General features: G+C 44.6%; 1 protein-coding gene across 1 annotated transcript; it reads left to right on the forward strand.

Moving 5' to 3' along the window:
- The first annotated feature begins 710 nt into the window (after positions 1-710).
- FSCN2 (fascin actin-bundling protein 2, retinal) lies at positions 711-27,551 on the forward strand. The gene is made up of 5 exons (XM_020813331.3): positions 711-4,068; positions 18,607-18,763; positions 21,627-21,748; positions 24,009-24,176; positions 25,527-27,551. The coding sequence occupies exons 1-5, from the start codon at positions 3,249-3,251 to the stop codon at positions 25,730-25,732; spliced, it is 1,473 nt and encodes a 490-aa protein (XP_020668990.2). The 5' UTR covers positions 711-3,248; the 3' UTR covers positions 25,733-27,551.
- Positions 27,552-27,843: the final 292 nt, after the last annotated feature.

Raw genomic sequence — 27,843 nt, forward strand, 5'->3', positions numbered from 1 at the left:
ACAATGCACTGAAAACCAATTAATCTGTCACTGGCCATTTTTGTTCCATTTTGTTTTTATTCCCGGTCTGTAGGTCGATTCTCCGGCTGCAAGTCGAACCTAAATTTTGCGACCAGAGAAGTCTGTAACTCGAAAAGTCTGTAAGTGGAGCCGTCTGTAAGCCAAGGGTCCACTGTACAGACTTGCAGCATAAAGACATGGCCTAGGTCTGGAACTAGGAGGCGTGTCTGGTGCTCATGTCTGATAATGATCCTTCAGTGCACTGAGCTTGGACTTTAACAGCATAGTTGCTGTAACTCAGCCTACCTACATCTTACTAACAAATGTTATCTCAGTAATGGACATGGTGTGTATTTAGAACTCAGCAGCAGCTGGGCCCTTCCTCCAGTAAGCTTTCTATCCAAGGGTCAAGCAGCCCATGGCAGGTGGCACAAAATTAAAAGAGAAGATTCTGTAAGTCCTGAAAGACCTCTGATCACCATAACATGAGCTTTTCATATTTCCTGTATTCCTGGGTGGACACCACACCCTACTATAGAAAAAAATCCAGTCTCAAAGCAAATTACGGTAGTTTGCTTTGGTTTTGTGACTTAACATTGGAAGATAAACCCAGGCTTCACTTGCAAGTATGTTTGCTGAGACATGAAGGTCCGCCCATCTGCATCCCACCCTTAGGGCATGAGCGTGATTTCTGCTTCTAATGACATGCTATTTGGGATGCATAATTTGACCCCAAATGACATATATGTCAGGAAAAGTATGGCAGAGGAGAGCATTTTTTAAAAATAGAGCATTTTGGAAGAAGGCATGACTGACAACTGGGTGAAATCCTGAACAGGAGCACTCTACATTGCATCATTTTTTTGCAGGTGGGTGTCATGCTTCTGATACTGATGACAACTATTGTTACTACTAGTAGTTGTACTATATGCATATTTTAAAGGAAAGGCTAGATAGCCAATAGATTCACTGCTACTCTGCTTTTCAGTGCTACCATGCAAAATTTCAGAGTGGAGGCGGGGAGAGTACCTATGTTAGCTAAATTCATCTTGTACATTCTCAAATGGAGCAGCCATAGAAGGTAAAACAAACTATGAAAACTACTTAGCTGAAAACTGAAGAACCCAGAGATCTCTTAATGCCCAAAGAACCCATTAATTTTCTCTTGGTTGGATCCTACCCAACTGTATGCAAGGGTCTTTTCCCTTTACATTTCTAATCACCAGTATCATCTTGGATCCTTCTTTGGGTGTGCAGGAGGGAGGGAATTCTTCTCCTCTTCACCTGCAACCCCCTCATTCATGCCATATCCCAGGCCATTCCTCAGGGCTCATGTGTGTCAGTGCAAGGGTGTTTTCAGTTGTGTTGAGCTTGTGGAACAATGGCACACCCACGGCCCAGGCACAGGGGGGGAAATACTGGCTGGGTGCAGCTGGTGGGTGCAAGCACATGGGCCCATCATGCCATTTGGAGTCAAGGGAGGGAACAGAGTGCCAGCATCGCAACTCATGAGCCTTCTTCCTGTACAAGCAGAAAACAAGGCTTGGAAAGAAATTTCCTGCAGTTGGCAGTGAGATTTCTGCAAGTCCCAACATTAATATAGAGTCCAGATGACAAGTCCCCATGTGTTTGTGTGCTGTAGATAAGGCAAGGTGTGGGTGAGCCCTGGCTAGAACGGTGGCAAACAACATAGCTGCTGAACAGATTTTGGTGCCTGACTGACTTGACAGTGAAAAAATAGATCCTTCCTCCTGTGCTGAGTTGCCGTATTACCTTAGTGGGGTTTTATTAGACTCCTGGCTCAATTACCCAGGTTCCTCTCATGCCTGTTTCCATAACCAGTTGGCTTAGAAGCAGCTCTGCTCCCCAGACCCTTGTCTGCCCCAATCCTCCCCTTATCGTAGCTTCTTTTGCTAAACGGTGGCCAGAGATGGCTCTTTCTTATGATGGTACAGCAGGCAGAAGAGAAAGCAGAGGCCTCATTTCTGCATGCAGAGGGGGGGGGGCAATTGGGTGTGGCCACAGCTATGCCATTCAATGACTTCTGCTCTGGCAGAGTCCAGGTTCCTTTGTTCCAGTCCATCAGCATTCCTTCAAGATGCATTTTGTCCTGAATGATCTTAACAGCCACAACTTGGCTCCGTTTCCCTGCTGGCCTGGCCTGGCCTGGCGTGATTCTGATGGTTCTTTAGGTGGGAAGATAAATCCCAGGTGACCAGGGCTTCAAGAAACAGTGCAATTATCCTTTTGAACAGAGCAATGGATTTGGGGCTGCAGGACAGATGGAGGCAAAGGGGGCCAAAGGAGGATCAAAGATTTACGCTAATAGAAATGGCCAGCTAATTGCTAAGGAGCTTAGAGGCTGAATCAAGGAGGAGGAGGAGGAGGAGGAGGCATTCAGTGCTGAGGTGACCTACCACACGGAATCAGAGCACCCTGTAACTTCACCCAGGTGTAAAAAAGGAATAAATCACCCCCTAGGGGAAGCAGCAATGGGAGGTAGCAGATGGGGTTGCCAGACCAGTTTTCCTCCTTGAAGCTCAGGATGAGAAGTTGCTGGAGATCTACTGAACGTGAGGAAAAGGGAGAGGTGGATGCCGCAAAGGCAAAGGGGACTTATAGATGCACTTCAGAGTACCACTCACATGGAAGACATGTTAGCACTGGAAGAAGAAGGCCTGATCAAAAGGCCATTGTGTGGTCTGTCAAATTGCCCTTCTTTGTGGCTTATATAGTAGCCCCACTATTGGTTACAGGAGGCTGGCAGCTCATTGAAAGCTTTGTAATCCTAGCTGTGCTAATTAAACAAGACTGTGGCCGGCTGCCTAAGCATGTGCATTTTCTGAGCATTCTGCCCCCCCCCCCCATGCTGGAGAAGGCGAGGAGGAGGAGGAGGAGGAGGAGGAGGAGGAAGAGAAGGAGGAAGAGGTCACTGTGAGCCCTGGGGGAGAGGCAGCAGTGCTGCCAGCAGGGGGGAAGAGACAGCCAAACGAGATTGGCTTTATGGGTTGCAGCAGCAGCAGATTAAATGAAGGAAGAGCTGGTGCTGCTACTGAGATACTGGGAACTGGGGCACTTGCACGTCACAGTGGCTTTGAATGAGGTGTAGGGTTCCTTTGCATTAATCCAGCTCACTCAGTTTGTGAGGTTGGGTATATGAACGTGCACATTTTTGTACCATAGGACAGACTGGGAAAACTGAGCCTTTTCAACCCGGTCCATAGGGTTCTTTGCTCTCTAGACAGAAGATGCCAACAAATGGGATCCACCAGGTTTTGAAGATCCAGTTTGGCCTAATCAACTCGGATAACCGCTATCTGACAGCAGAAAGCTTTGGCTACAAGGTGAATGCTTCAGCGCCCAGCCTGAAAAGGAAGCAGATATGGACCCTGGAACAGGATGGAGACAGCTCTGTAGTCTTCTTGAAGAGTCATTTAGGTAGGTACCTATCTGCAGACAAAGATGGCAAAGTTTCATGTGAAGCTGAAAAGCCAGGAGGTGATGGGCGTTTTGTCATTGTCACTCAATCGGATGGGCGTTGGGCGCTCCAGTCGGAACTGTACAAGCGTTTCTTTGGTGGTTCTGAAGACCGGTTGTCCTGTTTTGCCCAAACCATCACAGAAGCTGAGCTCTGGGCTGTGCACTTGGCCATCCACCCCCAAGCCAACCTCTTGAGCGTGAGCAGAAGAAGGTATGCCCACCTCAGTGCCCAAGAGGATGAGATCTCCACTGACAGCAACATCCCCTGGGGGGTGGACTCACTCATCACGCTCACCTTCCAGAACAAGAAATATTGCCTGCGAACCTGTGACAACCGCTACCTGCGCAATGATGGCACCCTGGTCAAGGAACCTGATTCCCGTGCAGGCTATACTCTGGAATTCAAGGCAGGGAAGCTAGCCTTCAAGGATTGTGACGGCAAATATTTAGCACCCATGGGACCTACCGGCACTCTAAAATCTGGCAGGAGCTCCAAACCGGGCAAAGATGAACTCTTTGATCTGGAAGAGAGCCACCCACAAGTGGTCTTCCTGGCCTCCAATGGCAGATATGTTTCCATACGGCAAGGTAAACCCATATGTCTGTTTTGCTTTATGGGACCGTGTTAGCAGGGAGAAGAGAGACTATGATAATTATTATTATTATTATCAGCCTGTTGTCATTGTTGTTAATGATATTGTTTTGCATTTGGTATTTCGGAGGCTGTGTGCAGCCAGTCATCTTGTTACCCATACTGTATGTATGTACAGAGATGGTCAGGGAGGGATGGGCATAACTTATGTCATAAGCTCTTCATTTATACTTGTTCATAGGTCCCTCAGTTTAATATATAGGCAGACATCTCTTCCTAGCAAAGGGATCCGAGAACAAGAGATACTGTGGTTATGAGATGGGTGAGGGTCTGAGAGCAAAGAGCAGGTGCCATGGTGAGACTGTTCTCTGTCTGACTATAATGGGGTGAGAGGTTCATAGTTTTATTTGGCCTTTACAGCTGTATGTCAGACGGGAGGTCCCTCTGTTGCACTTGACAGTCAGCTTTAAGGCTGTGATCGGCCACAGATTATCATCAGCAGTCATCCTCTCAATTTAAGACACAAGAAAATTACCTGCTATTCCAAGCATCTTGAACAGAGGAGTAAACAGAACCCAGTCTCCTGTGATTGTACTAAGTACTTGCACAACAGCTCCATAGATATGCCAGTGAATCTGGTGGTTCTTTGAGAAAGTTCATCAGCCAGCCTCTGTTTCTGCCTTACACACAAAGATGTCTTATATTAACCAGTATCTCACTGCTAGTCCCAGCTAGAGTAAACCCACTGACTTAGTGGGATTTACATAAGTGTTGACTCTAATATTTGATTTAATGGGTCTTCCTACTCCATTTAAGATTAGCAACAGGATACTAGGCAGTAGGTCAGACTGCTGGTTCATCTAGCCTGGTATTTTCTACCGTGGCTGGCAGTAGCTGTCAGGAGGAAGGCAAACCAATAAACCCCAGACGCCATCCCTATGATGTAAAGTTCTTTCCAGTGGAAGCTCTAATAAAATGAGTGAGAGTCCTATGAGTATTCTCTGTTGCCCACTGGTGTCAGTGTAATGTGAATGGATAATGCACCATTATAGCTAACTTCTTTAAGGCAATGGCACTTGTATCATAACTTCCAGTCCACTGCTGCCAAACTCAAAACAAAACCAATTAGATGGCCTTCCACTTCATAGCCAGTATAACTTCATATCTCTCACTTTTTTCCAAGCTGCCATCAGGAGTTCCAATGGCGTCTATCTATGCATAAAATGACACATCTGTTGCCCCTTTTGCCACACTACAAAGCAACTGTGTATGCTTGTTCTATTCTCCATGCCTAATCAAATCCTTTCCCTTCCCAGTATTCCTTTTTAAATTCATTAAGGAGAAGGTACCTAGTATAGGTAGTGTACTGCATCTGAGTACGATTATTGCCAGCACATTGGGAAGTGTCAGCCATCTTAGTTTCATCCTGTTCACTTGCTACTAGGATACAGGGCTCTGGCAACCTGTTCAGAGATGATCTGCTCAGCCACAGAAAAGGGGCTGATGACATTTATTGCTTCTACAGCAATAGCTACCTGTTTTCTTGCAACTCGCCCCACAATCATGTCAAGGTTAGAGTATCTTAGAGGACTCTGCATTATTAGCTAGGGGGTGGGGGAGGCAGAGATACAGGAGAGAAAGCAAACCACTTGTACCCTACTGCTTGCCTATATTGCTCAAGACTTGGCCCTTACACAGCTTACTCAACTGGAGCATGTTATCAGCTGTTCCCAAAGAAAAGAATAGTGCCTACCCACATGGGTGAAAATGTGGAAATTATCTATAGATGTCATCAGAGTATAGCTTTATTACGGAAAATACCCGCAATGCATGTGGAACTTCACAATGACTTTACAGGGGTATTTTCCTTCTGTAACTCTTTCCAGAGAAAAAAGGTAGCTCTCTCTCCTGATCTTTTCTAGTTGTCCAGATTAGGGAAATATCAAGGAACTGCTGGATAGCTCAATTGTTTAGGTATCTGGTTGTGAAGCCAGAGGTTGGGAGTTCAATTCCCCATTGTGCCTCCTTGACAGGGGCTGGACTTCCAGCTTTGCAGTTCTAAGATGTTGTAAAATTTTATGAAAACGTGTGACTGAATCTATTCCTCCTGGAATCTCACTCTGGTCATGAGAGATTCCCCAAAGCGCCATGTCCCCTTCCCTATGGTAACACTGTTTGGTGATTTTCTAGATTGTATATGAGGTCTTCCCTTACCCCCATTTCTATAACGTTGAGCTGCCTCTCTTAAGGATTAATTGTTGTACTTCCATATACAGTATATATATTCAGCATTAGGCTAAAAGGTGGGGAAGGTATTGTTCTGTCTTTGCTTTTTTCTTTGGCCTTGCCAGCCATTAGAATGTGGGCCACAAACATTTCTCCAAAACTGAATTTGGCTCTCAGGCTGAAAGAGTTACTCCATCTTTGTCCTAAGCAAAATCTAGCTGCACCCTTCCATTTCTGTATCCTGGGATTTTGGGGGGGGGGGCACCTTTTGGTTATTAAGTCAATAACCAAGAGTTTAAAAGTTTCCGTCTTTTAACAGCACACACCTATATATGTTTACCCAGACTTAAAGTTCCATTAACTTCCATGTGACTTACTTTCAGGTACCCGAGTATAGAGTTGCAGCCTCAGAAAACTTAACTCTTTCGGGGCACCCATAGGTTCACTAAAGAATCATGTTCGTAATCCATGTGCCTCACAGCAGTATGGCCCAATTATTAAAGAGACCCCAGGCCGCCCCCCATTTCAAGGCAGGGGAGCTGCTTTTATGCTCGCCCTTCCACTGTGCCTTTAATAGGGCTCTCGACACAGAAATGTAAGTTGTGCCAAATTTTCTCCATCAGTTTATTTCCGTGTCAGGAAAAACTCTCCTTGCTTCATGTGCCAGGCGGCAATTAAAAATGCAGGCACCAAGCCAATAAAAAACCAACAACAGCAGACAAGCAGATAGACAGGAAAAATCTGGCACACTGAATCCAAAAGAAATTTATCTAGAGTAATTACCTTTTCCAGGCAATAGACATCCAGACGACAGTTGTCTTTCCTTTGTAATCCTTCCTGCTTTCTCACCAATTCTTTTGTCCTTATGAGATAGAAAAATCTGTGCAAAAGATAGGATATTTACATAGTGTTTTTCATTTGACAGTGCTAGGAGTCTCTGCCTAGAAACAGCCTATGTGCTTTATTTCAAATTTGGAAATTGCTTTTTAAAAATTAATTAATTACTGAGTTCCATGGTCCAAAAAGTAATTATTTATAATTAGCATTGCCATTTTAAAAATAGCTGTGTCCCATTTCTTTAAAGTAACCTGAACAGATTTTTTTATCTACTTGAAAAAAACACAAGAAGGTACTAAAGAGCAGTACAAGCCAACATTTGATTTGTGTAATAATATTCTTTCACCATACCCCCATAACTATACCAGTAACAAAAGCTTAGCATCACACAGCAGTGGGGATGATGTTCTTATTAAATTACAGTTGCAACGTCATGAATAACCTTTGTTATTGGGGTAAGAATTAATTGTAAGTTGCTAGTTATTTATAAGTAATTGCTTCCAGATTCTTCGTTTCTGATGTCTTCATGGCATACCAGCATGCCTATATAACATTGCCTAAGTTCCAACATTGTTTAGAATCACAACACAAACCGAAGTATAAATACCTATCAAAAGAATGGGAAAGGTGGTGGGTGGGACATCAATGTTAGCCATTATTTAATTTAACCCATCAGTTGCTTAGACTAACAGGAACTGACAAATGTGGGTAACTCATCCACTGTATCTCTGCTTGCAGTGACCTATTGGGCTTGTCTCTGTATTACATTTTCATCACTGGCCAGTTGTATCAATGGAGTGCATTTTGACTGTTAAAAAGTAAAACTAAAACAAATTATTAATCCCGAATAGACTAGACCCACTGCACAAATGGGACTTATGCAAATCAACATTGATGGAACTACCATTGGTTCAACAGATCTACACTAGACGAGACTGACAACTTATTTTACTTCATTATTTTTGCACATTCTATTCTGATTGCTTTTTCCTGAAGCTGGAATATGAATGGGACCGATTAGAGGAGATCTAAGAAGACTAATGCATTTATAGATCTACATAGAGAAGGAACTGAGGAATAAACATATACAGCACAAATGCCCCACCATTTCATTGCTAGCGCCTGAGCCTAATCTATGCTCAGAAACCTACTCAAGCCTTTGATGTTTTCATTTGTGAGGCCATGAAGGTTGTGAAGACTAGCTCCTTTCTTTGGAAAGCAAAAGAAAAACAAAGAGTGACCCACAGGTTTCTGAATATGGGCCTGCACTGGAAATGTAGATGCTAGCAGTCTGGCAGATGTCTTGGTGATTGTTTCCTTCAAAGCATACATGTCTTATCAGCATATGCCTACCCATGGGAGTTTGAAAACAAGATAAGCAGACAAAACACAGGTATCTTCATATGCTTAGTAGTCATCAGCTCTAGCACAAGAACATTGTTTTTATTTTTTTAAAAAAAAGCTGCAGCCTCTATATTAGCAGCTAATAAACTGTTCTGAAATTTGGTTGTGGGTTTTTCGGGCTCTTTGGCCATGTTCTGAAGGTTGTTCTTCCTAACGTTTCACCAATCTCTGTGGCCGGCAATTTCAGAGGACAGGTTCTGAAATTTGCTTGTATCTAAACAGATTGAAATATGCCAATGTCAAGCAGTCAGATGTTTCTGCACCCCCATGATATCCTTGCTCTTGGCAATCTCAGTGGGAAAGTTTGCTCAGGGGAATTTGTGATGCAGCAAATTGTCCCAATACGGTTGTTCCTCTACATCTCCTAATCCAGTGGTTCTCTGGTCATTTGGGACTATAAATCCACTCAGCTAAAGCCAGCATGGGGAGGGGTGATGGGAAGTATCATCCAAAACACCTTGATTGAACCATTAAATGGCAGGTGAGTAAATGTCAGTTATAGTGATCATGGGGGGGGGGGGAAGAGGAGAGGTCTTCTGCCCCTTAAATAGTTGCCCAGGAGAGGGGGGTTTCCCAGGGGTAGGTCTGCATAAACAGCTACAGGTGCTGAAGTTCCCTCTTCTGTAAAGGTGCACAGACCTGTCCTCTTTTGTATCTGATTGCCCGAATGGGAGGTAACAGAAAATGTCAAGCAAGTAATGACGCTGCCCTGCTCTGTTCCATCTACTGCGCTAATCCTGGCAGAGTGAGGGAGTGGGGGCAGGAGAGAGAGAGAGAGACGCTCCATAGACTCACAGGACAGGAATGTTCCTGAAGATTGTCTTAAATTTGGCTCCATCTCTGAAGGCGCAGGATGCCAACCAACAACCAGCTGAAGTTTGTTTTTCCAGGATAACCCACAGTCACATCATCCTGACCCTCGTGTGCCTCAACCAGAGAAGAAAACTGAGGCAAAATGCCTCTTATATCAGATGTCCCTGCAGAATATCAGGAAGCTGTGGCGATGCAGCGGTGAAGACTATGAACGCCCTGGGTGGACTCAGGGCATGCTGCTGTGCTCTCAGCTTCAGGCCCACCTCCCTTCAAGCTGTTATCTGAGGATAACAACAACACCACTAGCTTGTTTCACAAGTTGTCATAAGGATTATTGAGATTACGCCTGTGAAACACTGCAAGGAAGACAAGGAAGCCATAGGGTTACTAGCAAATCCGTTCTGAGGGAAAAATCTGTCAGTGCCAGCTCTAAATCTAGGGATTTGTTGATGCCAAGCAATTTACCCCAATTTGGTGCCCCTCTGATGTGTTGTAATAAAACACTCATCATCCCCAGCCAGCAGAAGTGCTGGAGGCCAGCTCAGCTAGAGGGTAACACGGCTGGGAAAGGCTGATGCTGCAAATTAATAGAAAAACAATCTCATTTTATGAGCGCTGTTATTTCCTGACAGCATCCCACCCTTAGCGACTGGTTGTGTCTGAGAAAGTGACTTGCTTCCCTTTGTTAGCATGTGCCCTTGTGGCTTTGGCATGCCACAGTACTGTTTCCAGGGTCACACTAGCTTCCTACAAGATGGGATGAAAGCCACCAGTTTGGACAGCTTTTAAGAAGCATTTCAAGCAATCAGTCGAAGACAGGTCACCCACGACAAGCAGGACCTGCAAAGAATTGTGGCAATAGTCATGTTCCTAGACATGGAACGTCCCCATTATGGTGGGGAGTGTTACTATTCAGTGTCCTCTGCCAGGATATTTCATTCCCCTTCCCTTCTACCTAGTATTCTTCCCAATACCATTGCATTGCCAATGAGCCATGCTCATTCCTCATTCCTCATTCCTCAGTCCTCCTATGACCTTTTTGCACAGTGGGTCCATTCCTCTACCTCTGGTTTTTTCCCTTTTTGTTCCCATATAATTACAGGGGTGTGTGTGGAACGTGAGATAATGTGTTTTAGAAAATCCTTGTTGAAGTTATCCTTTGAAAGCTTTGAAAAGGAATTTGCTGTTATAGCTACTTTTCTGTTTTCCAGATGTATTGAAAATAGCTACTTTTAAAGAATTGTCCCAGCTCCCACCAACCTAGCGGTTCGAAAGCATGCAAATGCAAGTAGATAAATAGGGACCACCTCGGTGGGAAGGTAACAGCATTCCATGTCTAAGTCGCACTGGCCATGTGACTACGGAAGATTGTCTTCGGACAAACGCTGGCTCTATGGCTTGGAAACGGGGATGAGCACCGCCCCCTAGAGTCGAACACGACTGGACAAAAATTGTCAAGGGGAACCTTTACCTTTACCTTTTCAGTGTTGCAAGCTGTAACACAAGACTCATTCTCCTCCCACCCATCTCATCACCACCACCCTACAACAGATAAGACAGGGCATGAAGCAGCATCTGAGATACCCATCTTTCACCATTTGGTAAACCCATATTCCCACAATTATAAAAATAACATTTACAGCAGAAAAAAGTTGAATGTTTGGCTGAAATCCTGTTGCTTAGGGTAGTAAATTGCAACTAGAGTTTGTTGTTATTATGTGCTGTCAAGTTGTGCCCCCAGTTATGGCTACCCCATGAATGAGCAATCTCCAAAATATCCTCAAGGCTATGGGTTCCTTTAGACTCTGTATTTGGTCTTCCTCTTTTCCTACTGTCTTCAATATTTCCCAGCATTATTGTCTATTCCAGATAATCCTGCCTTCTCACGATGTGCCCAGAAGTAGGACAGCATCAGTTTCAACATTTTTCCTCCAGAGACAGTTCAAGCTTGATTTGATCTAGGACTCACTTGTTCATCTTACTGGCAACTAGAGTAGGTTCATTGAATCAGTGGGGATTTGGTGAGTCAGCTCCTCTGTGAGTTCCATTGATTCAAAGAGCCTACTCTAATTGCAACTTACAGTGTTAAGCAGAAGGATTTAAGCCATTGTCCTACATGTAATATAACTTAGTTATATCCTAGTCACTGCAAAAAAGAAAGGAAATATTTATAGCTAAATATTTAGCAACTAGATTACAAGCTGCTACCTCCAAGCTCTGTACATTACTGTACTTACAAAAGCTGACGAAGCTAGAGGCTAAATCAGTGCGGTTATGGAATAGTTTCCTCTACATTACCAAGTGCACTGTGAATTAGCTCATGGAGTCCAGGCATTGGCAGCTGGTTAACCAAATTTTGAGGTTGCTATGATTGCATTCCAGGTTTGAGTCTGCATTTTATAGTGGGCATTAAAGCTGCTGAACCAGGTTCTGTGCCTTGAATAGTGCATATAAAGTGAAGTCTGACACCTGGGATAGATGCACAACACCCCTGAAATTTGAGACCCCATTACACCGCTGGGTATAGTACTAGCTGTGTGAAGTGCATAGCTCTGCCTTGTGAAAGAGAAGAAGAATAAGGGGGTTCCTGCCACTCCACACTGGTCATCATCTGTTGCCTAAGGCAACTCCCTCACTCTGCCTAATGGTAGAGCCAGCCCTGTTCAGTCTCAAACAAGCATTTCTTCTCTTTCCATCTGTAAGTTTAGTTGTAAACCTGTGTTATGATGGGGAGACCTATCACTGCCTTTAGGAGGAAAAGGGGGGGGGAAGAGCTTGAATGCTGTTGACATGCTAGTAAGCCAATCTCTTCTCTTTGTATCTCAGGGGAACTCTTCTGAGATTTCAAAAATAAAAGATATACAAATTTTTATAAATAAACAAATGAGGTCCATTTATAATTGTCTTAATTATGAACCAAGACATTCATAAATAACAAAAGATGCAGAAGTTATGAAATTCGTTTTGAACCTAATTGAACCATGTGAGGTTCATTTTCACAATGAAAAGGTATAAACCAATGAACAAATCAACGGATGCAGTCCTTATCCTGTCAGCGTAGCACCCGCCTGGCCCCACAGGTATTATGGCCACAATTTTTCTCCACCCTATTTTGCCTGGGGTTGGCTAGAGTTGCTAGGATGGCGAGAGACCAGTTGGCAGGAGCTTTCCTGCGTTGGCAGTGAGCAAGAGCCTGGAGGACAAAAGCCCACAGGACTCTTAGCCACTTAGGAGCTGGCAAGTTATTAATAGGCGGCTTGTGTGCCCGCCAGATGGAAACAACGGCAATCAGATTAACGAGGCTAATTGAAATTATTGTTTGAGGATTTGCAGGTTAACACAGCCGTGACAGAAGGGGATGTCCACCAACTGGTGCTAAAGGAATGGTTCTGGAGGCTGCTAAGTATGATGATGATTGGGAATAATATTAGAGTGATAGCAGGGAAGGTCCTTTTCCACTTGGGAATTTAGCCAACTCCTTTGTAAACTGTAACGGGCTGGATCCAGGCAAAACTATCCCCCTCAGGTGTGGTCTTTTCCAGTAGTACAAACTGCGAACCAGATTAAACTAGTTTGTCCACAGAAGTTCACTACACAACAGACTCAGATACGCTGGGGAAACTGAGCTCTCGTGTTGCCTCTGTCTCTGTGGAATAGACTGACAAGGAAACCTTTTTCAGACAAACGTGGCCTGCTTCACCATGAAAGAATAGGAAGTCCTTATTTCAGACAGGAAGTCTCTTATCTCCATTGTCAAGATTTCAAGCCCACCTAACTGAGGAACTGGTCTCTACAGCCCACCCATAGCTCAGTACAGCTCGTCAAACAAATTAATTTGTGGCTGTGCTGGTGCTGAAGCTGAAGCCCGTGGAAGTTCTGCACTTGGAAATTTAGGCCTCATTAAAAGCCAGGGAAGACACCGGTCTTAATTGGGTGGCATTGTGAGGCTCCTAATTTGAACAGGGAAGGCCTTGACCAAATGTGTGTTTTTAACATACTAGGGCACTTTCTAGCTTTGGTGAGGCCTGGGGTATCGCGTTTGTCTCAAACACTGATAGTGTTCCTCTCTCTGAATAGCTCACGATGGCTAGCAGCAAAGGCAAAATAGTCAATTAACCATTGCACTCTATTTTCCACTCTAATGCTGAAGCAGTGGCTGAAACCCTGTAGTAAGTAGCAACTAGAGAAAGGACGTTGAATCAGTGGAATTAACAAAAGGCTTGAGTCACCAGATCCCTACTGATCCAATGGACCTACTCTAGATGCAACTTACTACTGGATTTCAGCCACTAAAATAGCCCAGGAAATAGCAGGGAACTTCAATCATGAAAACTATGTTACCACTCAGAGACAATTAATATTAGTTCTGTTAGTTAAGCAGTCATGTATAACCTAAAATGGCTGCTGGAGAAGAGGTGAGACAGGTGTCCCCTAAAAGGGAATTCCAAAGCCCGCTGGCAGCCACTGAAAAGGCTTCCATCCAAACCTTTCCAGTAGGGTGGCTGACCGAGGTCACTTTTTGTAAACAAAACAATAGGCATGTTCTTACCATCTGGAAACTGTGTTTAAACTGGACCTTGATATGATAAGAACAATGGAAGACCTGGGCAAACTGGAGGCAAAGGGCATTTTTCACCAAAAGGGTTCAGGATGTGCCTTCTGTTTATGAGGAAGGCCTGACGAAACTCTGATCCCAGGCGGCTGAGTTTGCTTCCCAGGTGAGGGGACAACTAAATGCCTGCTTCACAGCATTCTTGTCCTGTTACAGCCTAATAAAGAAAGAATTGAGGGGACTTGGTGGGTGTCCATCCCTCAGCACAAACCCTTCTGTCTCTCCAGGCTCCCCACACCAGGTGTTTGTGTGTATACATATGCATAGGAGGTTGAAACTACACACGATGCAGGAGATCCATGACCAAAGTAACTGACCTTTTCTATTGTCCTTTGAAGAAGCCATGGGAGACATTTTTTTAAAAAATAAATCAGAATAATCAGAAGTCAGCTACCAGGAAACAAAGTATTTGGCCTGCTCCAGTATTTCTCCATAGATGAACAGCTAGCTAGGCTGGACCATAAGACCTGGAAGCAGCACTTCTGATGCTGTGATAAAAGCGGAGTCAACTGCAGCCAGGATAAAGTGAAAGCAAAAAATAAAGAAGGGCCGGAAAATGGATTGCTTGAGTCTCATGTACTATTAGGCTGGAAGAGGAAGGAGAATGGGTGAGATAGAGAGATAAATTAATTCCTATCCTGTGGTTTCATTTGGGTGGCCCAAATGGTCAGTGTTAGAAGTGGGAATCATGAAATTCAAGTGGAGAATGAAGGAAGTCTTCTGTGGTCACATGTCAGCGACTGAGGTCAAAACTGAAAGAGGCAGACCGCAGAAAGGCTAAGGTCGAGTGCATGGAGACAGGACTCACAAGGGAAGACGTTGGGGTCAAGAGCAGTGGCCTGCTGCTGGCTGGCTGGCTGTGAACCCAATGCTTAGCAACAGAGGGTTCAGGGCTGGGAAGGACCAATGTAACTCGCAATTCTGACACTCAGAGCAAACAGCAGGGTCTCCCACCTCCTGTGCCCTGAGATGTGGACATAGGCCTCCCATGAAAAAGCAGGAAGAGAATGTGCCATTCCCCACCACCACCACCACAAAGAGGAAACAAAGAGAAAACATGTGCTTTCAACAAAAAGGAAAGTGAAGAGATCTGGGTGGCTTTACTCTTTATTTTCCAACACACTCACCAGTACAATCATCTCTAGATTTTGGGGGCATCTAACGCTTATGCTTTGGAGCAAAGTCCCACTTGCTTAACCACAATTACAGCCCTGCAACGAAGGTGCTTTGGGCCAACCAAGGTTTCAGGCTAGCAGCCATTCAGAATGCTGTACCAAAAAATAAATAAATCAGTGATTGGATGTCCTGGGGCTGCGAGGATAACCTAGATGTTGTACTTCCAGGCATATTGGTATTCCTGGAGTGGGGGACTTCCCAGCTCTCAGCATTATTACGAAAGGTAATTACGATGGAGAACAACCTCAAAGAATTTTTAAAAAAGAGAAATACTTGAAATGTTTGCCCCTAGCTTCCATGTGGCATTGCCCAACAGACAGAAGAAAGGAGAACATACAACAAAATGTATGTTACTGGAAGTTACGGGAAGTAACTAATTACAAATAACATAATTACATTACTTGTAATTAGTTGCTTTGAAGTAACTAGTTACAAGTAATGTGTTACTTTAGTTTACAGTAACATGTAAGTTACCACTAGTTACAAAGTTACTTTTTAGGTATGATGAGTTACTTGAGCATACTAAGTAGCACCTAGTTATTTTCAACTGTTACTTGTTGAGAGCTTTTTAAGGCATTTTTAGAAATATTCAGTTAGGAATACCAATATGCCAGGCTTCATGCCATTCTGTTACTAATTCTTAGTGGGAAATGAAGTATTCTTTGGTTTCTTCTTTATCTGCAAGGTGTAATATCAGTGTTGGCCACCAAAGAGAACCAGAAAGTAATTGCCCTGGCCTAGCTGACTGGGTAGCTCAATGAGGGCTCACCTAGACATCATAATCCTATTTTTTCTTCACACTTGAAATGAATTTACAAATATCCACTTACACAACATAGAGCTAAATGTGCAGAATTTTTTGGTCAGAAAGTGTTTTTTTTAAAGAAGGGAATTGTCTATTTTGAATTGATTTTGATCATGGTTTTTCTAAAAAACATTTTGGCATGTATACTCACGTCATTTGGAGTAAATTGTGTCTGTGGGGTTTGACAAGTATTTTATGCCAGGATCACAGATTTTGGGCTGCAGGGTACTTTGCTATCAAGACTGTTATATATTTTTTCCATCCGTAACATCAAGCGTTTTGTCACTTTGAAATACATAAAAATTTAAAATATTACAAACAAGTAACAAAAAGATTAAGCAATTCTACACCAAAGGACAAAAAACACCAGAGCAGAAGAAAATGATTTTAAGGCATGATGAGGGACCTGGAAAAATCAGAAGATGGGGCACCGAGGTGCCAGTTTGCTCTAGCCGCCTAGAGTGGTTGAAATGACTAAATGGGTGGGGTATAAACAAACAAACAAACAAACAAATAAATAAATAAATAAATAAATAAAAAGGCAACAGTATTAAAGCCCATGTATCCCACTTGACTGGTATACAGCGCATTATACAACCGGAATAAAAGTTGTCCCAAAAGGATGCACACACCGACACACAAAAACTGCATGACTTAAAACTGACTTCAAAAACCCTGATCCAGCCGGGATTCATTTCAACAGTGTAGCTTCACTCTGAGTCGGGTACTCTGCTGCAGAGCCCGAGGTGCTGGGAGCTTGATTCCTTATTGTGCATCTCAAAAGAATAGCCAGCATATACAGCTGCGCTGCAGGCAACCTGCCCCTGCCCCTGCTGGCAACCCCAGAGAGAGCAAATGGCAAACCACTTCTGAGTACAGTACTCTGTACCTAGAAAACCCTGGAATTGACCATAAGTCAGAATTGACTTGACAGCTTGTAATTATTATTGTTATTGACATTAGTGATGCAAAGATGTTTTCTCCCTTTCTGTACAGGCAGAAATGCAGGATAGTAAGTAAGTACATGAACGAACAAATAAAACATTAATAAGATGTAGTACAAGGAATGACTTGTGTGATTGGAATATTGGTAGCAGCAGAATGGCTCCAGAGAATTAATTAGTTGTAGTTATTTGCTCCTTTTAAAATGTAATATTTTGAGCTCTGATCAGAGTCCAGCCATGTCCTTTCCAAGGATAGACCACTCCATTCCATCTCCCTCCCTCCCTCCCTTCCTATCAGACTGCTGCACAAGTTAAAATTATGGATGTATATTAAATATAGGTAACATTAAAAACAAATTAAAATGTTTAGATCATTAGACTATTTTTGACCAGAAGCGGCCTTCTTCAATGGTGTTATCTTAGCATTTGCTAGATCTTATTTGTACACATTGTTGTGTACATAAATTGCATGCTGCCTAACAGACAATCTGCATTCTGGAGCCACGGTCTTTATTGGGCTGTTTTGAACGGATGAGGATGTTTCTGTGTTTGTAAATGTCAGCTCAGTCGTGTTTAGGCATCCGGCTGCGGAGCCGGAGGTTGGAAATTCGATTCCCCACCGTGCCTCCTGGGAGAAAAGCCAACCTGTGTGACCTTGGGCAACCTGCACACAGTCCCCGGATGCCCCCCAGAAGAAGGAAATGGCAAACCAGTACTCTCTACCTAGAAAACCCTTGAAAAGGTTTGCTATAAGTCAGAATTGACTTGACAGCCCATGATTATTATTAAATGTCAGGATTTCCTCAAGTCTGCTAATACTTCTTCTCTTGTGCTTGGATAGCAATGTTTCATCTTGGTAAGGATCAGCACCCAGAGAAATGAGGTCACTATAAGGCTGTTGGATATGGATTAAAGACTAACTTCTGTTAGGGACTACTAGGTGGCTTAGAGCAAATCACTCTATCTCATCAGCCATTCCCCATTTATCACATGGGAATGAGAGTGACTCACATCACTGGATCTTTGGAAGGATGATTGAGATAAGGCGGGGTTATCTGTGTCATTAACGCCTGAGCCCCTTTGGAATGTTAGCATGGAGCTGATGATGACTGGCAAGCATATTCCAGGGCAGTGGGGAAGCCGAGTAAATTAGGCAAGCCAGCCCCAGGAAGATCATGCAACAGATGACACGATTCACAAAAAAGAAGCAATTGTTGCAGGTTTAAAGCAAAAGCAATAAGTTGTGTGCCCACGGCCACAGATTTGAACTGGTTTCCCTGCAAAAAAGGAGAGCAGCATTAGCACTTTTCCTTCCACTGCAGTTCTGAGCTGGTTCTCAAGATCATTCTGTGCAGGCGCCAGAAGCCATATGTGTGATTTACAGAGACTACAAAGAAGAAGCATGTAAGCAAGTTGCTTACCCTTAGGATAAGAAAGAAAGAGCTTCACTCCTGTTGTTTTTAGTTTCAGGATCTACTATCCATTATAATTTGCATAGTACTGTGTTTCTTTTTTTGTTAATAAATCATATTTTCATTGTTTCATTCCCCACCCCAATCACTTATTTATGTGTTCCATACCTTGCCCATGTGTACAAAGCAGTCCTCCACTTGATCCCTTGTTGCTGGCCTTGGGCACAGCTTTCAGTGGCCTTAGCCATGGCAAGGCAGGGGGATGCTGTGAATCTAAATAGTATAAAGGCTGTCCTTCCTTCCAGGGGTCAACATTTCAGCCAATCAGGATGAAGAGACACACCATGAGACCTTCCAGATGCAGATTGACAAAGAGACCAAGAAGTGCATCTTCCATTCGAACACAGGCAACTACTGGACCTTGGTGTCACATGGGGGGATTCAAGCCATGGCTACTGAAGTGTGAGTTGGACTATGTCCTCATTTCACTGACAGGTACTGTAAGACAGTTTCTGTTAGAGATCGTGGTGGAAGGAGAACCAGGACATGGAAAAAGTAGGTAGAAGACTTAGGACAAGGTTTCTCCTAGCCAGGAACAAAAGTGTGACAAGCAAATAAGAAAAGCCTTGTTGGATTACCCTAAAGCTCCGTCTAGTCTAGCATTCTGTCCCCACAGTGGCCAATCAGTTGGGGATAATCTACAAGCAGGAAATGAGGTTACCTTCCTTAAGCAGCACCCTCCTGCTTGTTTCCCTTGGCATTTGGTATGGAGAGGCATACTTCCTCTCATACTGGAAATAAAGTATGTTATGTGTAGTGTGCTGTGAAGTTGGAAGTGAGTTACAGGAACCCTAGTAGGGCTTTCAAGGTAAGAGACATATTTAAGGAGTGGTGGATGGCTCAGTGGGATAGGCATCTGGCTGCAGAGCCAGAAGTTAGAAGTTTGATTCCCCACTATGCCTCTAGGGGAAGAGCCAAGGTGTGTGGCCCTGGACAAGCTGCACAGTCCTAGGGTGCCATCAGAAGAAGGGAATGGTAAATTACTTCTGAATACTCTCGACCTGAAAAACCCTAAAAAGGATTACCGTAAGTTAGAACTGACTTAACAGCAGACATTATTGTTATTATTCAAAAATAATGTGCACATTCAATCAAAGTTATAAAAATATTGACTTGTAAATAACTACTACTACTGTTACTACTGTTACTACTGTTACTACTACTACTACTACTAACGAGTTTTTGTGCCTCAGTAGGGATTTGAACTCAGGTTTTCCAAGTGCTAGTCCACTATTGTGGACCACCGTACCACACTAGGCATCAGATAATCTATAGACATCTTTAATACTAGTCATTGATCTTGTTCTCTGTGGATTGCTCAAATCTTTACTCAGCAGCTATGAGCATATTTTGTGGCAGCAAACTTCATGTTTCATGTTCAGTGTGTAGATGTCATCCTTTTTGCTTGCCTTCCAGGAAAGAGAGAGCATAGCTGGAGCACTGTGTTTGTCCAGATTTACAATAAATGTTCATATATGTGTAAGAATGTAGGATCTTGGATTGAGACACAAAACAACCTGAGCACAGGACAGTGGTTCAGTTACACTCCATACAGCAATAATTTTGGTGCCCCATATTTGGGGATGGGCTGACTGGTTGCAGTCACAGACAGTACCTGGTGGGCCTTAAGTGAAAGCAGAGACACTGCTTTCACTTTATGCTTTGAATGTTCTCAATTAGGAGCCTTTAGCCTTCTCAGATCTGAAACCCACCTCAACAAAAACATGCATTGGGGAGCCACTTCTTCATTGCTTCTCTTGCCACCTTTTTTTACAGTGCTAGTGTCGCTGTTACAACACCCCTGAATTCAGACTGTGACTCACAGAAGTCACAAGTTGGAAACTGGTGGGCTAGATGGCAAGGGAGAAAGCGATCTGTGTGGTGTTATTAACTTAGTCCAGGATAATCAGCTGTGTGTGACTTGCCTGCCTCTTCCTCTTCTCTCTAGTAACAGCAGCAAAAAAAACGAGCTGAGGGGCACCTTTGCAAATCAGTTTGTCCTCACTGGAGCTTTCTTTCCACCCGTGAAACTGGGAATGTTGACATACTCATATAAGTGGGGGGGGGGATAGCTTAAATATGGTCTATTCAAATGATTCCCTTTGCAGATGACCTTCATCTGCATCTATGTGAACTACTTTCTCCCAGGAAGTCACTAGACATGATTATAGACTTTACCATAAAGACCTCATCCACAGACCATAATTCTGCGGCAAAAGGCTGTGCACCTCACCCTTTCCACACGTTTGGGCCATTTAAGTGTTGTCAGCTGCATGGCAGCTGAGCATAGTTCTATGGCTCACACATGGTTAAGAGAACCAGTGAGTGACACCTTGAAATCGGGCAGTTGGAGACAATGGAAGATTTATGGCTAGGTTTCTTGCAAGATTTCCAGAGGTTTAAAACAACTGTAAGGAATGCATGTGTGAGAGAGGGTCGCCTTGGAGTTGCAGTGTGGTTAGGTCCCTGCTGGAATCTTCTGCAGAACAAAGAGCAAATTCAGAGATGCAGGTTAGATCATGGCAAACAAAATGGGAAGAAGGGTTACATCTCCTCCCTATCATGACCCTGATTTGCTTCATTCTCCCATCATCACAAGTGATAGCAAAAGAAAAAAAGGGAAATCCAATCACAGATCTGCCATCTTGTCTAATTGTATCTTCACCCTTCAATGCTTGATTTTAATTTATTTATTTATTTATTTGCTTATTTTTACAGGGATTTTGGGAGTACTTAAGAACTCTGTGATCTAGAAAAATGTGAACCAAACACTGAAGGTTAAAGCTGGAGAAATGCAGATTAGAATAAACTGCCAAGAATTTGTTTAGCCCTTGGATTATACATCCATAGATGCCAGTGAAAAAACAGCTTTACCGATATTTCGGCACATCTGCGACCGAAAAGGAAGGGGTTTGTTCAGATTGTACTTTGCAATCAGATGAGACACTGGGATAATGCTCCTCCTTTAAATATGAATGAATCTGCCCTAACAGAAATCTGGAGCAAGAGGCTTCAGTGGAATGTGATAAGGCTTCATGGATGCTGCCACCTCACCGTGCAAGCCAATGCAGTGTTATACAGAAATAAATCCTACTGGTTTCAGTACAATTCAGTACCATGTTAGCATAATCCAGTTTACAGCTTCAATATACTTAATACCTAAATGCGAGGGAAGCATTTTGGGTGGCGGTGGGGAATAAAAACTTTTCCCATTTTAATTCTCCCATTGATCACTGCACCTGCCACTCTGCCTTGACCCCCTTAGATCTCCTAGCACCATGTTTGACATTGAGTGGCGTGGGCGCCGCGTAGCCCTCAAAGCTGGCAACGGCAAATATATCTGCACTAAGAAGAATGGACAACTGGCAGCTGTCAGTGACACAGTGGGTAAGTCTCAGAACCGGATTCAAGGCTAAGGCTGGCATTCTTCCTGTTGTCTCCATTCCAATGGCCCAGGAATGTTAGACAAGGAAGCATGGTCTGTATGTTTTTTATAAAGCATCAGTGGGGAACTTGTGGCCCTTGAGATTTTGATGGATTTCCTGTCGTCCCTGACCACTGGCCAAGCAGGTGGGGGCTGATGGAGTTTGTAGTCCAATACTACCAGCAACCAGTAATTCAGTCTTGTAGCTGAACTTCCTTTGTTTCTTTCTGCTACTTTACTGAAAAAGGACACCTGTGAGGGTCAGAAAGGCGAACGGGGGGGGGGGGGAACTGAACTAGGGAAGAAGTGTAGGTGAATGTCCAGATGTTGTCAGGTTGTAACTCCCTTCAGTCTTCTTCATCATTGGCTATACTGGCCTGGACTGGTGGGAGATACAGTCTAATAACCGCTTGAGGGCCACACCTTCTCCACCTTTCCCTTAGACAGCTGTTTGTTTTGTGGAACGTTGAAGCCTCAGTTACTCCACTGGAAGGGGAAAGTAAGTGTTCAGAGAGGTAGCTGTGTTCATCTCCTTCAAGCTGCAGGCAGAAGGAAAGGAGCAACACCGAGCAAAGGAGGATGGCCCTGTAGGGCGCCTCAAACATCTATCTAACCTACTGGTGAGGTCAGGAGAGCAGATGGTAACGGCCAGCTCCCAAAACTACAGCTCTCTCTGGAGCAGGTGTACTGAAAAGGATCACACCTGTGGGATGCTGCCTCAGACTTCCATGTGCATCCCCCGTAGGCACCTCTGAGGTGGGTCCAGTGGCAGAAAGAAGCTTCTGTTCGCTTTTAAGTGTAGACCTATTCCTAGTGTACCCATTCATTACACCAGGGATGAGTAAATTGCGGGCTTCCATAGGTTGTTGGATTACAACTGGTAGTTGGGGCTTGTGGAAGATGTGGTCCAACAACATCTAGAGGCCCACATGGGCCCTGCCCTTGCAGTACACTGAACCAGTGGTTCCCAACTGTAGCAGGCCTCTTTCAAGCCTCTACCCATCCAGGCCTATAAGAGTGCCCACTACTTCTCTTCAAAAACTTGCTGCCACCAACCTATCCTTTAAATCAAAAGGACAAGGGTTTCTTTTCAAAACAAATAAAGTATTTATTGATTACAAGAAATAAAAGGAGTAAATCACAGGTATAAATCAATTATTCAATCACTGTTTCTCCGACACTAGCTCACACAGACTTTTCCCTCACTGACAGGCTCTTTCTCACTCTCTATCAATCACTTTAATTACTCATCTCTCAAAACTGATCCCAAAACTCCACACACACACCTTATATAACTCAGCTCCTCCCACTTCTGCACCACCCTCCGTCCTCATTGGCTGAGGTTCCCCTGCCCAGCTGTGACGGACAGGTGAGAGCAGAGCTAAATGCCACACCAACCATGGGTCCCCAGATGTTCTAGGACTACAGATCCCCAAAATCCTGGCTAGCAAAGCCAGTGATGAAGGCTTTGGGGAGTTGCGGTCCAAGAATATCTGGGGACCCAGCATTGGGAACCACTCTGTGGTGTAATGTGTGATGACAGCTAACCAGTGAGTAATCTGTTGAAACACAGCCATTCAGTTTCAAAATAAGGACTGATGTCAGTTGCCCATGAAGGAGAAGAGACCACGTTCTTCAGCGTTTGCAGGCTGCAGCCTTTAGGAAGAGGAAGGACAGGGAGATTGCAGAAAAGAGGGGCCTAACCTCAGCTTCCAAACTGGAAGGAGATTAATAAAAACTAGTCCCAGGGCATGATTACATGGGGAAATAGATCACAATTTGGACCCCTTATGGAATGGGCTGGTGCTATCTATTTCCTGGCAATCTCATGACATACGAGGAAATGAGCTCCAGCTTAATCCCAATCGGTGCCCAAGTGGGACCTTTTTGGTTCAGCTGCCAGACTACTGCTTATCAAGGATTAGGCTGGAGGAATTCCTCAACAGACTGAAGGGTGAAAGTGACCCTTTCTGGTGCGATCAGGTGCATGCCTTTCCAGCCACCTGATCACACCCCTACCTGCAAATTTCCCATTGAAATGCAAACATGTCAGGGGGAAAATGTCAGCGTGGGGGGTCCTGGAAATCTGTTGGGTGCTGAGACAGCAAGGCCGTACTCATTCTGGCCACAGCCTGATGATTCTCAGCTGTTCGTTTGGGATCCTGACCTCCTCCCGGTCCCATGAGCCTCAGACCTCACTGACCTGCAGTTATCTGACCACAGGGGAGGATGAGGAATTCATTCTCAAGCTGATCAACCGGCCCATTCTGGTTCTTCGTGGGACTCACGGCTTTGTGTGCTACCATCGCAACTCCAACCTGCTGGATGCCAATCGTTCTGTCTATGATGTCTTTCATATCATTTTCAATGATGGCGCCTACCAGATCAAAGGTAGTTAGTTGTCTGCAACGCAGGGGTTGAGATGGGCTGGGCTGGGTGGGGATGGGGAATCTCGACATCGTAAAATAATTTAGGACCATATCTTGGAGGGAAGCTGCATGGACATTCATTATGCCAGTTGAGCATGTAGTCATGGCCAAACATACCGTCCTGTAGTTTAGCACTGGCAAAGACACCGCAGACCATCAGAATATTCCCTATCCCTGCTCCGTTGCAAGTGCCTTGAAACTTATTTTTATGCCAAACAATTTGTCTTTCACAGTCAACTTACTCTAACTCACTGTCAGTGGCCCAGAGGTAAATTCATTCATCATCATGTTTGCCATAATAGCCACTTCCCCAAGGAGAATCCAGAAGTGCAGGCAGCCAGGTTGATGCAACCAAGAAGCCAGTTCTAGTTCTCATTGCCATTCGAAGCCAGTATTTCGTAAAGCTATCGGATCAAAATGCCACTCAAGACCAAGCTTTTCCAAGATACGTAATGTTACTGTTTATGGATGGCTCAGCAATGTATTGTTGCTGGAACCAATTCACTGGCAAATCCAAGGCCCTCTGCTTTCCCTTCTGATGATTCTTGGCCTCGGAACTGGGCTGGGCTGGACTAGCCTTCAAATAAAAGACATTGCAGACAACACTTTAAACAGGATGTGGGCTGTTCTACCAATGGCCACATTTTTGAAGAGGTTGTGCTTTTGCTCTGCCTTCTCCATAGGACAGTTTAGCTTTTGTTTCCACCATGTAGAGCTGTCAGGTCTCAAGTTGTTCACTTTATGTGTCCCACGAGGTTTGTTCCACAGTCTTTATTGTTTGTTGGTAATAAATGGGGACATCCATTTGTTGGGAAGAGTGGATTAAATAAGATTCTGTCACTCATTCCCTTTTATTGTTAGTTTCTTTTCAATGAAACCTATCCTCCCAGCTAACCCCCCCCCCAAGAAACCTAACTCTAGTCTTGCCACAGATCTCCATCCCATTCAGTCCTCCACGCTGGTAAGGCTGACGGTCTATTTAGTGATGAATTTTAAAAGAAACTCTGCCTTTTCAATGTGAGGGAAACTTGTGAGCAATGAATGGGATGGAAGGGAAACCTAAACACATAAGAACCTAAGGAGAGGCCTGATGGATCAGGCCAAGGGCCCATCTGGATCAGGCCAAGGGCTTCCTGTATCTCACAGTGGCTCCATCAGAGGCCTCTGGGAGCGCACAAGAAAACTAGAGACGTGTTTCCCCTGATCCCCCTTCCCCTGCATCTGGCATTTGGAAGTCCCTTCCTTTTAATAGATCAGCTGTATTGATAATCCATATACACTCCAGTGATTCCTGCATTTTGGATGCTCCTAGGCCTCGGAGGGAAGTTCTGGTACGTGGCCAGCAACGGCACAGTGTGCAGTGACGGGGAGATGTCTGAAGATTTCTTCTTTGAGTTCCGCGAGTGCAGCCGAGTGGCCATTAAAGGGAAGAATGGCAAATACCTCCGAGGTGACCAAGCTGGAACCCTGCGGGCTGATGCAGACACCCTGCACCGGGCCACGCTTTGGGAGTACTGATGTGTCCTGCTGGCCATGTAGCACCTTAGATACACTCTAGGGCCCACCACAGAGGCCGAGGGAACTCAGGGTGGACACCGAGATGGGGCAGGAGAAGGGGAAGCCGACGGATCCGCACCCAGATGCCAGAGGGATTGATAATCCTCCCAACACTATCCGTGGAAAAAAAAACACCTCTGGCTGGGTGAGTGGGCAGAGAAGCCTCTTGCCCTGTTCTCTGTAGCCTTTCTCTGTCTAGCCATAGAAGCAGCTCCTTAATAAGGCTCCCGGGAGGGAGATACTGTGATGTTAATCAATCAGGATTAAAGCAGTAGCGGCCCCACTTCAGAGTCAGTATGATATGCGTACAGCTGTCTTCTCTTTCCCTCTCTTGAAACTGTTACACGTTACCCCTTCAAGGCTGTCAGAGCTCCAGAATCCTGTGTGGTGGCGTCAGTGCCATGAGCTCCGTACTTCAGATAGGGAAGACCAACGGAGCAGGGCCCTTTGCAACTTCAAGAAGGAGTTGTTATTATCCTGGGGAACCACAGACTGACTGAAGATGCAAAAGGCAAGTGTTAGGGATGCTGATAGAGAGCAATCCCCACCACGAGAGTTGCATGCAGGGTTGGGGGATCAATTTTATCCCTTTATCGACAGAGGCCCCCAGCGGAATCCAGACTGCTCTATCTCCTGCTCAGCTTTGTCAGTATCTTTCTTTAGTTTGGGTCTGCAATGCTTTTTTTTAACCTGTTGTCCTTGTTTAACAAAACAGCTGTTAAGTTCCAACCCTCCTGTGATTCTCTCAGAAATCATAGGCTGAGCTCTTTTGTGTGCTTTGCATTTTTGTGAGGCGCCGCTCCTGTTCTCGCTGCTTTTGCTGGAGAATGGAGGCTGCCTATGGATGCAGTTTAGACGCCAGTACAGTTGAGAATATCTTCCATAGGGGTGGTCTAGCTGCAGAGAACTGTAAAGTCCAGAAGGGAGAATGGCAGGAAGAAAACTGATTTCAGTCCTCCACAATCAGTGTCCCTTGGAAAGAAACTGGAAGGAAACTAGCTGAGGTCTTCGTATGCAGATTGAGGAGGGAGTGGGGAAGGAAAGTGGTGCAGGAGACCCAGATTTAAGCCTCTTCCAAGTTTTTGCAACCCTCTCAGTCCTTTTGCAGGACTTAAGCCGGTCTGGCCTTCAAAAGGGCCTCCATGCTGTGGCTGTCAGAATAGCTGCCTTCTTTGCACACACTGGTACATTCTGTATCCCTTCAACAACTTAAAGAAGAGGAAGGAAGCCACCTCAGTGGAGCGTCCTGTTTCATCAGCTGTATAGGGAAGGCAACTGCCTGGCAGCCCCCTGCGAGAGACCACCATTTCCCGTACTGCTGCTTGGGATAAAATGGAGGCCCTTGCTCCAGGATCCTGAGGTGGCCTGCAAGATTTGGGTGGAAAGTTTTGGTCAGCTAGTTTGCTTTTAAATGGCCACACACCAGCGTTACCAGCCCATCTTCAGAAGATACCTCCTCCCTGGAATTTTATTCTAATTATTGAAAATGGGGCTTGTCCTGCCCAAATACCAAAGAAATAATATGCCCTCGGCAGAGAACGTCCTGCAGACAGGACAATCTCTGGAGGAAAGAGGCCTCCCACCACTTTGTGATTTCACTTAATTTAATTACTATTTATAAAAGCAGGGATAAATATACTCTTCTCTGCTGGGGCTGAGAGGACTAAAACAAACAAACAAACAAATAAAAAACACACCAAATGCTGGATAGTGAACCAGAATTAAAGGGCAGTAGTACTCTTGCTTGTCTTTGGCATTTCTCACCCCCCCTCCCAGTACTTTCTACACAGCCCTGCATTTAGGTGGAGAGCCAGAGCGAAGTCCCACTTCTTCACCCTCTGCAGATCCCCTAAGGGAGGAAGGAACACCATTCCATAAAGGCATCCCTCGGAAGCATCTGTGCCCCTGAATCACAGCCGGGCTGCCCCCCTAAGTCCTCTAGTTGTTAACAGTGCCCACAGAGCAGAGTAAGGCTGGTGCATCGTGCATAGATTTTTATTGTAATGAATATTTGATTTTTGTATATACCGCCCTGAAACGTGTCTTTTTGGATGAAGGTGCGGTGTATGAAA

This window comes from Pogona vitticeps, chromosome 2 (genome assembly GCF_051106095.1).
Source record: "Pogona vitticeps strain Pit_001003342236 chromosome 2, PviZW2.1, whole genome shotgun sequence".
Classification (NCBI taxonomy): domain Eukaryota; kingdom Metazoa; phylum Chordata; class Lepidosauria; order Squamata; family Agamidae; genus Pogona; species Pogona vitticeps.